Here is a 12,666-nt window from a genome sequence, read left to right on the forward strand (position 1 = left end):
ACACCACATAGCATACAACCCACACACATACACACAATATACACACACCACAAAGCACACAACCCACACACATACACAGAACATACACACACACACATACCCCACACACAAATCACATATACACTATTTTTTTAAGTTGGATATAGTTAGTGAATGCCTGCAATCCCAGCGTTGGGTGGTAGGAAACAGAGTCTCTCTGTCCCAACAGTCAAACTGAAAAAGCCAGCTCCAGGTTCATGAGAAACCTGTCTCGTAAAGGAAGTGGAGCATAATAAAGACAGCCAGCATCAACCTTGGGCCTCCACGTGAACATGACATGTGTACACATGCATGGCTCACACAGACAACCAAATGTCCAAAACCTGAAATTATAGGAACAAATTATATCATTTTTAAATGCTACAATATTATGTAACAAATTCAAATCACCTTTCAAAGATTAGTTAATAACACGGAAAACCATAAAAGTTTTATAGCGGGGTGGGGTAGAGTAGTAGTTAGTTACCTGAACTTAAGAGAGTACCTAAACACTAATTACTTCTTAATGGGAGAAGGAAAACAAGTAAATTTTTCTGCAGTTTTCATACTTTCCATAGTTAGAATACTTTAAAATAAAACAAACATAATAGGAGTATAAGAAATATTCTAAACTGTTCAAAGAAAGCTTTATTGAGTCATATATTTAAAAGTTCCTAGACTGTTCTCAGAAAGTCTGCAAGATGGACAAGAACTTCTTACAATATTAAAAAGGTCTAGGGGCTAGGGAGATGATCAGTGATGACTTTCAATGCACAGCAGGGGACCACATAAAGCTGGGAACGGTGGTGTATGTCTAACCTAGTGCTACAGGGGTGCACACAGGAAGATCCCGGAGACTCGCTGGCTAGCCAGTCAGGCTGACATGGCACGCTCCAGGTTCAGCGAATGACCTTGTTTCAAAACTAATGTGGAAGCAACAGAGGGAAGACACCTGACCTCAACCTCTGGCGCACACCCCCCTACACACACCCATCCCCCTCCACACACACACACACAAACAGACAGTCACATTTTTAAATAAAGTATATAACGAAAGACATGTTATATACTGAGTAATGTTACCCTAAAATTCCTATTTTGAAGCTTTAGTCCCAAGTGCGACTGTATTCCAAGAGTGTCTTTAAGAAGGGGAAGCAGGGTGCAGTAAGATGCTACGTGTGTAGTTGACACAGTGCGACTGGAGTCCTTGCAGCAGTGGTGGCGGCAGTGGTGGCACTCACAGAGAGGAAAGACTGCATGAATAGGCCAAACCTCAAGCCATGGGGTCAGGCCTCAGAAGAAGCAACATTTGCCAAAACCCTGATTGGAATTTCCAGATTCCAGAACCACAAGTAACTAAGTATCTGTTGCTTAAGCCATTGAACTTGGAATTTTGTTACAGCAGCTTTAGAAAGCTAATATGAGACAACATGATATTTACTTATATAAACATTCTTCATTATGCAAGTTCAGCCCACGGATGACATGCTTACTTAAGAAGATACCTTTCCCAGGCTTTTGTTTGGCATTTGCTAGGTTAACATGTGAATTTCTTCTTATATAAACTAAGACACGTGCATCTTTGATACTTTTCAGCTGTGTTTCCGTGCGTAATTTAAAGGCAGACCTTCTGGTTTCATACTAACAAAAGCTCACTTGCTATTGCTCTACATATTCAGCGTTACCTTGTCTGGATCCATCTTCCCTCTGATAAACTCTTGCTTCCAGAACTGCAGTGCCTGTTCCAAAGTGAGGCCAATGCCCTTCAAGAACAGGCCATACTGCATCCGGCCTCCATGACGAAGATGGTGATTTTCCCTCAAAGCCTTGTGCAACTGACGCATGCAAGGTGGGAAGGATTTGGTAGAAAGCTACAAGAAAAAAAGCAAGTTCAGGTAATGGTGAAGACATACTAGGTCCCCTATTATATCTGTTGTGGTTGTAAATTTGATTTAATTGGGATAAAGAACGGTATGGCATGTTTGAGGACTGGCTTCTTGCTAGTTCCTCACACTTGGTTCAAGGTTCTCCTGTGACAACGTTGGGAATGTCAATGAGAAGCACACTCTAGACCTTGAATACAGACCTTGCAGTTTGTTTAGCCATCTGCTCACGGGATAGCATTATGTCCTTTCCACCTTTTTATTACAAACAAAACTACTCTGACTATTCTTAGAGGGTTTATGTGGACATAATATTCCATTTTTCTAAGAAAAAGATCTGAAAATATAACTGCAAAGTAGCAAATTGATTCATAACAAACTAGACATAAAGGAGAATATGAAATTAAGAGAAACAATTTCAAAGAGAAAAATAAATGTTTAACCAATAGTTTAAAAAATGTAGGTTTTAACATTTTAGTGTCAAAAACAAAGTATCTTTGCTTGTTTTTAAATTCGTTTTTTTTTCTTCAGTCACAGTCTCAACCTCGTTTCCTCTAACTCCCTCAAATGCATCCTTCCACCTAGGATGTGAGTTTCACCAGGGCACGCCTGCCAGCTCACCATAGAAGGAGGACCAGGCTTTGCTTTGTTTGACTTTGCTGCTCCCTCTAGTGGCCGTCTAGTGTGTCTCCGTAAAGAGCAACTAAATTCTAGCCTCAGCAGTTAGCACCACACAGACCTGTATCTTTTTCTGCGGGAGCTAAGCAAAGGAACAATACATTGACTATTATACCTGTTACACAGAACAAACCTGATAATAACTTAAATAATGAGGATGGCAACAAAGACATAAGCCAAAAGCTGGAGAAGCCAGGAGGGCTGATTTGTCACTGTTCACATTTCCACCCTGCTGACAGCGTCTGGAGGACCCGCCCACTCTCGTGTGATCTAGTTACAGCCGGCAGTCCTTCAGTTCAACCTCTCCTTCCTTTATTACAATTCCCCAGTCTCTCTGTTCTCAACCACCTAGAATTTACTGAACATTTGAACATGTATTATGTCTCCTTACAAATCACCAGTAGAGAAAGAGGTCACAGATCCCCTCCTGGAGAAGTTTCCACTCTGGTGCAGACAATGGGCATGGACATCAGAAGATGAACATGGTGTCAAAGTTCTGGGAACACAGCAGCAGTGGGATCGAGAATGCTGGAGACAGAAGACTCTCTGAGGAAACCACACTTCAACTAAGACGGATTTCAAGCTTGATTCTACTTACGTGAGGATCCAAGAATACCATTCATGTAATGACAATAAAAAACTCCAAGAAGGAATGAATGTGGTATACTAGAGCACAGTGAGAGAGCCAAGGAATGAAGAGCGAGTACTAGAACGTCGCGAGTGAGCCACAAGCACCGGCATGCTGATGATTTCATAGGAACTCAGCCTACTACACTCTACAGGGACTATAAGCAGCAGGAACGGAAGCAGGAAGAACACTTAAGAGAACCTAATGGCTGTCCACAAACTGAAAATGAAGACAGTCGTGCACAGGGTTGGCCACAGTAAGACAGCAGTGGAGACTGAGCTGACAGGAACTGTAAGCACAAGACAAGGGATGCTGCAGAGGGCAGCAACAACAGATGCAGTGCTGTGCAAATGAAACAGCAAAGAATAAGGGGCGGGGTCAGCATCTGGGGGCAAATCCATCCTATGTCATGATCCCAGGGCTTTAAGAAAGCTAGAGCCCTAACAGGGAAGACTCAGAAGAGGTTGTGTACTCTGAGAAAGCCACTAGGTCCATACAGTCCCCATTTCAAGAGGGACACGGGGACAATAGTGCCACTGACAGATACAGATTTAAGTATAGAACAACCTAGAAGGAGCAGTCCATGACCAGCAAATACCAAGAGAAATACTGATGGCATGGTGTTATACGGATAAAGCAACAGAGTCAGTGAGCTTCCAAATGAAGTTAAGTCTTGGGCACAGCCCTGCCGAGTGATTTTACAGGACGATGCTCATTTGCTATGCTGTCTGTTTCACCCAGGGAAGGTCCAGGAAGGAACAGACATTCTGTTATACTCCATTCTGCTTCACAGCCAGTGGCTGGTGCACAACCGATGGGCTCAATTTACATCCACTGCATGAATCAGTAAGTACAGGTCTTGGTGTTCCCACAGTTCACACTTGCTGGGGAATGGGGAAACACCTGGGTAGAGGCAGGATTGGAATTAACTATTATTAACTTCAACTATTCATGCAATATAAAGTGAACTAATGGAGAAATGGAAAAGCCGCCTGGTGGTGGTGGCACATGCCTTTAATTCTAGCACTTGGGAGGCAGAGTCAGGCGGATCTATGTGAGTTCAGGCCAGCCTGGTCTACAGTGTGAGTTCCAGGGTACAGAAACCCTGGGTCAGGAGAGAAGTGGAAAAGTAATAAGAGGCCATTAAGGTGAAATAGTTATTTTGAGGGAATTAAAAGATGAGAGACCTTAAGAGCAAATTTGGAATCAACTCTGCAGTGCAGACAGTTCCGGGCATATTAACTGTTAAGTACTAGATTATAATTCACCATGAGAAAATCTGGACATTCTGATTGGTTTCTGGTAACTTTATTGTAATTCTTGTATTCCAGCACTAAAATCCTGTTATATTTTTAATTTTTGCAAATGAAGTGGTAGTTGTAAAAAAAGATTATTTATAGCAGGCTTATTCGTTCTTTGTGGGATCAAGTGCACATACTACAGCATTAAAGAGAAATTCTGGAGACTGAAGTATAACAAAGCACTTTGCTGAGGAACTTGCAAAGTAAAACAAGGCAGATGTGAACATGTGTTAATGCAGATGGACGCCTCCGTTAGAGCTAGTGAATGGTTCTGGTTAACTGCACCCTCACTTATATACTCAAGTTTTAACCCAGTACCCAGAGTTCGACTACATCTGGAAAGAAATCCCTAAAAGAGGCAATTAAGTTGCATGATGTCATTATATTATAAAAGGTGACTACTGTACATAAAAGAAGAGAAAGAACAAGGCTATATAGGCCAACAGTGGGGAAACCATCTCATAAGACAGGAAAGCAGTGGTCTATACAGCAAGGAGAAAGGCCCCAGAAAACCTAGAGCTTAGGCTTCAAGCCTCTGGTATTTAAGTCACCAATCTATATAACATTTTGCTATAATGGTTCTAGCTAACTAATACACATCATTTTTCCTTTTCTAAATGTGTGTATTTAAATGTAAACACATAAATGACACTTAATGACTGTTATTTAAAGGAATCCCATTTTCCAATAATCAAATTGTTTTTTTAAAAATTGTAAACAATTTCCCTTTAAATTTTGTTTTCTTGCAATTAAAAAAAAATCACATATATAAGATATGAGACTTTCCATCTTTCCAGCAGGGGTCTCTAGCTGAAACCAGTCTGCTTTAATAGGGCTGGTGCTTACCGAGTCAATCTGATCTAAGGAAATCTTCCCAGTGTTCTTCTGGGTGCTGTAATCTTGGCCAGTGTAGGAATGACTGGAAAACAAAGCAGAACAAAATACTAAAATGGGATCTGTAAAATACTTTTATCTCTTCAAAGAGAATTTTTATTCTAAGATCAAAGTTATAATAAGAAAACACTTTACACACGAACCTCAGCAGAAAACCAAGTATTTCAAATGTATTTAATAAGTCACATACAATGAATTACTCACAAGAAATACACAATATAGTGCCAGCCTGGATTTCCTGATTCCTACCCCAGGGCACTGCTTTCACTTCTCACAAGCACAACCCATACAGTAAACACTTAAATCTCTTTTACTCACGCCTTATTAAAACACTGAACAGAACAAAGAGGAAAGGAAAGCTGCGATCAGAAATCACCCTTGACAACAGATCTCTAGGCATTTCATCTGCCTACTGGCATGCCGTGTCCTTCTCTGTCCAATGGGGATAATGGGACCCTACCTTCAGTGCTGACACGATCCAAATCGAAATCATTTTGTTAAAGGCCTGATAAACAGTAGTAGTTGGCATTCAATAAAATATTTAACAGTGCTTAGTGTGCAAGGAATCCCCATGTACATTCTCTAATTAAATCCTCACATCCATTTGGGGAGAACACCTAATTTACACTAACAAATGAGGAAACAAGAAGTGTGTTAGGATCAAGTCTGCCATGTAGTCAAATGGAAATTGTCTCTTCATTCCGTTTCTTCAGGATGCTATCATCCTCTTCCTACAACAAATGCCTCTGTGGTGTCATTTACAGATCTGGAAACACGAGTTTTACACGCTATCTAAAGCCATTCATCTTTTGTAACTTTTCAAATCCTTGACAAAAGCTACCATCCATATCCAAAGATCCCATTGCATCCAGTTTGCTAGATCGCATAGGAAAATGTATACAGTCAAGCCATGACTTATACAGCTACAACTAAAGAAAACCCTTGAGAGACGAGTCAAGCTAATCATAAAGAACTCCAGATTCTCTATTTCACATCTACTAGGTACAGACTTTTCCTGCAGAACCACACACATGCTCTTTAAGACGCTGCTGTTTCCACAGTTGACTAATTTTACTGATTAAACAACAGATATGAATTATGAAACAAGCCTGCAGGAGTGTGTTGGGATGTTGCAGCTGCCCCATGAGAAAGACCATCAAGCCTAGCCTTCCTCTTCTGTGAAGTAATGTGTCATTTGCTCTGGCATATTCCACCAAGGATATTAACATGGTACACACAGAGATCATGCTACGTGAACCCCACAGCTGTTATCTTAATGATTTACACTGTTTTGGCAGGTTCATGTGTATAAAGTGTATGTGCATGTAGGTTCACATGTGTGAGGGTGTTCATGGGTATGTGTGTACAGATGGTGAAGGGCAGAGGTAATGTCATGTGTCTTTATCTATTGTTCTCCACTTTATTTGCTAAAGCAGGGTCTCTCACTGAACTGGGGATTCCAGGATAGATCCAGCTAGCCAGCTTACCCTGGGGAGCCCTTATCTCCACTTCCCAAGTGCTAGGGTTGCAGACGGTCATAGTGCCTAGCAGGTCACGTTTTTTGTTTGTTTGTTTGCTTGTTTGTTTTTTAATATGGATGCTTAGGATATAAACTCCAGTCCTCAGGCTTGTACAGCAAGCATTTTATCAACTTAACCATCTCCCCAGCTCCTGTTTTACTGTGTTACATTGGCACAAAAGACCATTATTTCTGTAAAATCACAGGAATAGAAAAACTACTTTCCCATTTTACAGCAGAACAAAGAAGCACCACAGGGGGATAGAAATAGCACAAGGCTACACGTCTGAAGACCTTTCTTCTTCCGTGCTTTAAATCACTAGTTATACAACTGGAAAAGTCAATTACCCTGTTTTGTCATCAGTCTCACTTGTAAAATGGAATTATGGATGCCAGACTTAACTAGAAATGCTAAAGGAAAGTAAATGATATGGCTTATTCAAAGTGCTAATTAAAGTAAGTAACGTGTATTCCAGTACAACAGAGCAATTGCATCCTTTACCAGTAAACAGAGAGAAGGCAGTCAGTACGGCAGTCAGTATGAGTCTAGAGGAGCCATCACCGGGCTCTTTACTAGGCCACACCTTTGACCCCTGCAAACCTCAGTATCCAAATGCACTAATGAAAATGGTGATTCCAATCATCTAAAAGAGCCGTTCTAATCAACAACTAACAAATACACAAGTAGTGGTGCGGTGATACACAGACATAATTATAGATGGCTATTGATAAAACACAGTCAAACAATTACTTCACCATAGGAACTTGTCTTGGTCAGACGAATGTAGCACCATGAGTTAAAAAGAATACAAAAAGAAGAAACACAGGCAGGGTGCAGCAGCTACACCTGCAGTCTGGTGGGCCGAGGGGACTTGGAATCTGAACTACACAGCAAAGATGAAGCCAGTGAGGAGAAGTGGGGGGAATATATATCTGCCAAAAATGGAAATCATTTGTATAGGATGCATGGTTCTAAATATTATAATACACCAACTAATTTCCATGGAAAGGAGAATTACAACATAAAAACTACACAGAGGGTTAAGCACAGCATACACATCAAGCACACAACACAGAAAGGAGGTCACTAGCCACATACGACTACACATGGACTCCACTGGAGGGAATGACAAGGGGTATTAGAAATGCAATTTCTCCTCTCATCTGTGATAAAAGAGGATTCTTCTGTCTTGACTAATAAATAAGCAAGATACTGGGTAAGCTGATTATGACAGACAGAGTTGACATGGAAAGGGTAAATTACTGCATCCAGACAAATGATGGGAAGGCCTTGGAAGCCATGCTCTGTAGGCAATGAAAGACCTTGAGAATATCCAAGGGTCAAACTGACATCATCAGGTTCACAGTTGAGAGTAGAGTGAAGAAATGACCAGAGAAGGGAGGAACTGGACAGTAGAAACTATTGGGAAGAATATTGCCTAAAGGCAAGACTACATCTAGACCAGCGAAGGTGAAAGCTTGGCTTATCTCAGTAGATGGACTTAGGTTTTTCTGGGGAGGAAAAAAAATAGATACAACTTAAGGGAGAAGACAGAAAAGTCAAGTATCACAGGGAATTTATAGCTGAGTTACTTGAATATGTCCAAGATACAAATTCACCTTCAAAGGAGAAAGCCTAATGAAATAAAACAACTTCAAGTGTAAACTATAAAAGAATAATTTAAATGTAAGTTAGAAATCTTGAAAAACTCTGCTCTGGCTTGAATGTAAAATGTCACCAACAGCTCAGGCCAGTGAGAAGGCTCAGCAAATAATAGCAAATGTCTTCAAGCCCAATGGCCTGAATTCAACCTCTGGGACCTAGATGGTGAAATAAAGGCTGTCTTCTGCTCCCCACACATAGAGACACTAAGCAAACAAATGGAAAGATATTGATGCCCAATCTCCAGTTATGGTGACTGAAACTTGTATACTACTAAGTATGGACCTGAAAGGTTATACCCACCTCCCCACCTCACCTCCCACCTCCCCACTTCTCTTCCTCCCCACCTTTCTGTCCTACTGAGGGTGTCTGCACCCCTGGTCCATGGGGATGCTAAGAAGCTCTCCCACATGCTCTTGAATCTTGAGCTCTACCTTCCCGTCCCCAACACACTGAAACCAGGGCCAAAATCAAGGTTCCTTGTGAAGTTGTGTTGGGTATTTATGGTCCCGAGAGAGAAAATTAACTAACTTCATTGCTTAGGTCATTGGAGTATTTCCAGGACTGACTTTCCTGTTTTCTTATTGTGAAGCACTGACAGCAATGCAAAGATCAAGACACAAACAAAACACAAGCAAGAGATGCTGCCACAAAGAATAAAAATCCTTACAGTTCTTACTAGGTCATGAGATAGCAACTTTGGCTTTTACACGGAGTGCCAAAGCTAAAGCTCCTGAAGGGGACTGTTGCAGGTAACCCAGAAATGCGAGCCACATCTCTATTATATCCAGAGAGCTCTCAACTTCATTTTCGTAATGCTTCTAAATGAAAGCAGACACCACACTGGGTAACTCTCTGTGTATTCTTATTTTATGAATTTTAAAAATGCATCCATTTTATAAATATGTCATGCTGATGTTAGATAAAAAGAAATAGTAACTGCAAATTTGCCTTTTTTTAATTTTTAGGAGTATAACATAATTACATTATTTTCCTCTTCCCTTGCCCCCCTCCAAATCCTCTTATATCTACCTCCTAGCTTTCTTTCAAATTCATGCTTTTTTCATTCACTGTTGAATAGCAGCAAATTTGTTAGGAATAATTTAAATAGGAGGCACACATGCTAACACAACAGAAAATATCCATTCTGAGGATGCTTCATGGTCACCACTGTTCAGTTTTAAACAAGGCAAAATCAATGAGCATAAAAGCTGTTTAATTCCTAACCTTTTATATCACAGTGTCATTTCTTCCAAACATGGATTTTTAAAAATTATTTTAATGGTTCACTAAATTCATATTGTATCCATAATCATTATCTTGCCAAATACAAAAAGGAAGGTTTCATTAACTAGTCAGAGAATCTTGAAAGTGGTTCTTTTTATGTCTTAGCTGAATCACCAATTTGCCATAAATATAAAAGGAAGAAGACAAACTATACACCAGTTGGTTCATTCATAAACACAAGTAGTAAAGGTTACGAATTCCAATAGTTTACTTGTGTTTTCTATACTTAAGTTACCTTCTACTTGCTGGAGCAGCCTGTACAAAAGCTCTTGAAGTACAACAGTTTTCTGGGGTCACAGAAAGTAGCAAACACAGGAAGGATGTGACTCCATGGCCACTCGGTTGTACTAGAATATGTTCTGAGGATACTGGGCTGTAAAACGACAGTGTCCTTTTGCTTAGATGGAACAGTGCTGTGTGCCAGCAAAATAAACCTGGTCACTGCCTTAACAAAACTGACCAGTGCATAAGATGCAGGAGGAACTCATCTTTAAAAAATGATTTTTAAAGCCAGGTGGTGGCACAAGCCTTTAATCCCAGCACTTGGGAGGCAAGGGCAGGCAGATCTGTGAGTTCGAGGTCAGCCTGATCTACAATATGAATTCCAGGACAGTCAGGGCTCTGAAACCCTGTCTCAAAAATAACTAATTAATTAAGAATGCTATGAGACACTCGGACTCAAATAGGTTTCTCCCTACAACTCAGTTGTTGTCCTTATATAACAAATCCTAATTACTAAATTACAAGACAAAACAAGAAACACTGCTCAGGCCAAGAACTGTTGCCACAGGCATTCCCGGTAGCACCTCAGTTAACCTAAGGAGAGATAATTCCTCATAGATATTCGCACAGGCTAATCTAATCTAGATACTCCCTCCCAGGCAGGCCCAGAGACTCCTCTCCGTCAAATTGACAATCAAGATTAACTATCACAATCCCAAACCCATATTTATATAACCAAGTTTATAGGGTACTACCTTTCACCCTGTTAAATCAATGCAATATTGGGGAATATGGGTGTGATAAGTAACTGAGACAAAAAGACAAATAACTCATTCACAATGAAGTAGTTTTTCCAAAAATCTCATACAAATATCTAATTTACAGAAAATATAAATATCTAAATAAATAAGTCACTGAGTATCTAAAGTGATAAATCTGGAAAACACATCTGTACACATGCACCTATGACTCCCAAGTAAGAGGCGGACCTTTTGAACTTGGCAGAAGCACAGAAATGTAAGTGCTATTGGTTGCACATGCATAAGAACTGAACACTTAGACCCTTGGTGGGGGCTTTTGTCAAAATGTGGGAATCAAGAGCTGGAATAAACAAACAGAAACCAGAGAAAAGTGGACCTATGGGTCTCCCAACAAGTTCAGCTGGTCAAGAGGAGGAGGGAGATCTCCCCATGCTGTTCAATGATGGCAAGCACAAGATGAACATCACCCCTCATCACTACAAACAGGCAGTAAAAGTCAGCTTCTCAAGGACGATTGTGCCTCCGTCATCTTCTCCTTTTAAGGAGTGAAAACACAGGTTTGTAACAGTGAGGCCGTGGCTGCAAGTCTTCTTCCTGTGTGTGACAGTCAACCCGGTTTGCCCAGAACAGTCCTGGAGGCCCAGACAAGGAAGTAAGCAGGGCTCTCAGAATCTTGAAGCCGTGGGTTTTATCTCTCTCTGTGAGAGACGGGGACTAAAATGGAATCCTGGTAGTGCCTTATCAAAGGTTGCCATGAAGATCAGGAAATTTCTAGACTTCATCACTGTGCCTTTCAACTAACTGGAGTCATCATCTTCGCCTAAACAAGCTTGGTTGTTTTCTTGTTGTTAAAAGTCCTGGCTGGCCGGGGTCTCACAAGGTAGACCACGCTGTCATTGAACTCAGAGATCCCCTTTCTTCTGCCTTCATTAAGGTGTAGCTCACCATTCCACTACTGTTTTGTTTTTCTATTCTTAGCATTTACTTATCTCTTCCAACAAATACTAGAAGATGATTTTTTTTTTTTTTCGAGACAGGGTTTCTCTGTGGTTTTGGAGCCTGTCCTGGAACTAGCTCTGTAGACCAGGCTGGTCTCGAACTCACAGAGATCCGCCTGCCTCTGCCTCCCGAGTGCTGGGATTAAAGGCGTGCGCCACCATCGCCCGGCTTAGAAGATGATTTTTTATCTATTTTTTTAATTATACCATTGTAAGAAATATTTAACCTTAAGGTAGAGGTAGAAGCATTTAGGTGTCCTTTGATGTATGATATCTGGAAGCTTTTTTTTTTTTTAGAAACTATCATTATAAACAATATTTACTTTTTGGGACATTTCCAAAGGTAAAATTCAGCTTCAAATGCAGGAGATTTAAATGGAATTCAACTTCATACAATCAGTTTTACTCACTTCATGCATTTAAAAAAAAAAGAAAGAAAGAAAAAGAACTTCCACATAAGCTAGGAACTGCCAGACTAATGACTGTTGAGCACTTAAATTTGTCTTTTTCTCAGTTAAGATGTTTAACAATAAGAATAATGTATTCATTGATTTCAAATACTTGCAGTGGTATAATGTAAAATATTTCACCAATAATTTGTCATGTCAATTACACATTAAAATCCTATTTTAGGTATAAAGGTGTCATTAAAATTATCTTCATGTGCGCAATATAAAGGTATACATGTGATTCCCGTTGTGTTTTTACTAATGGCACGCTGCAAGTGCACAATGACAAGAGACAGCCAAATGATCCTTTGGAAGGCTAGGCTAGGTAGGCATACCTACAGAACAGTCACTAGCCTGCCAAATGA

General features: G+C 40.4%; 1 protein-coding gene across 1 annotated transcript in view; it reads right to left on the reverse strand.

Moving 5' to 3' along the window:
* Positions 1 to 12,666, reverse strand: part of Prim2 (DNA primase subunit 2) — a 181,348-nt gene that overhangs the window by 53,104 nt on the left and 115,578 nt on the right. Inside the window, exons 9-10 of the mRNA XM_005359889.3 lie at positions 5,355 to 5,427; positions 1,704 to 1,889 (exon numbers count right to left, since the gene is read on the reverse strand). Coding sequence (XP_005359946.1) covers positions 1,704 to 1,889; positions 5,355 to 5,427 — 259 coding nt within the window. The remainder of the gene's footprint in view (positions 1 to 1,703; positions 1,890 to 5,354; positions 5,428 to 12,666) is intronic.

This window comes from Microtus ochrogaster, linkage group LG2 (assembly GCF_000317375.1).
Source record: "Microtus ochrogaster isolate Prairie Vole_2 linkage group LG2, MicOch1.0, whole genome shotgun sequence".
Lineage (NCBI taxonomy): Eukaryota > Metazoa > Chordata > Mammalia > Rodentia > Cricetidae > Microtus > Microtus ochrogaster.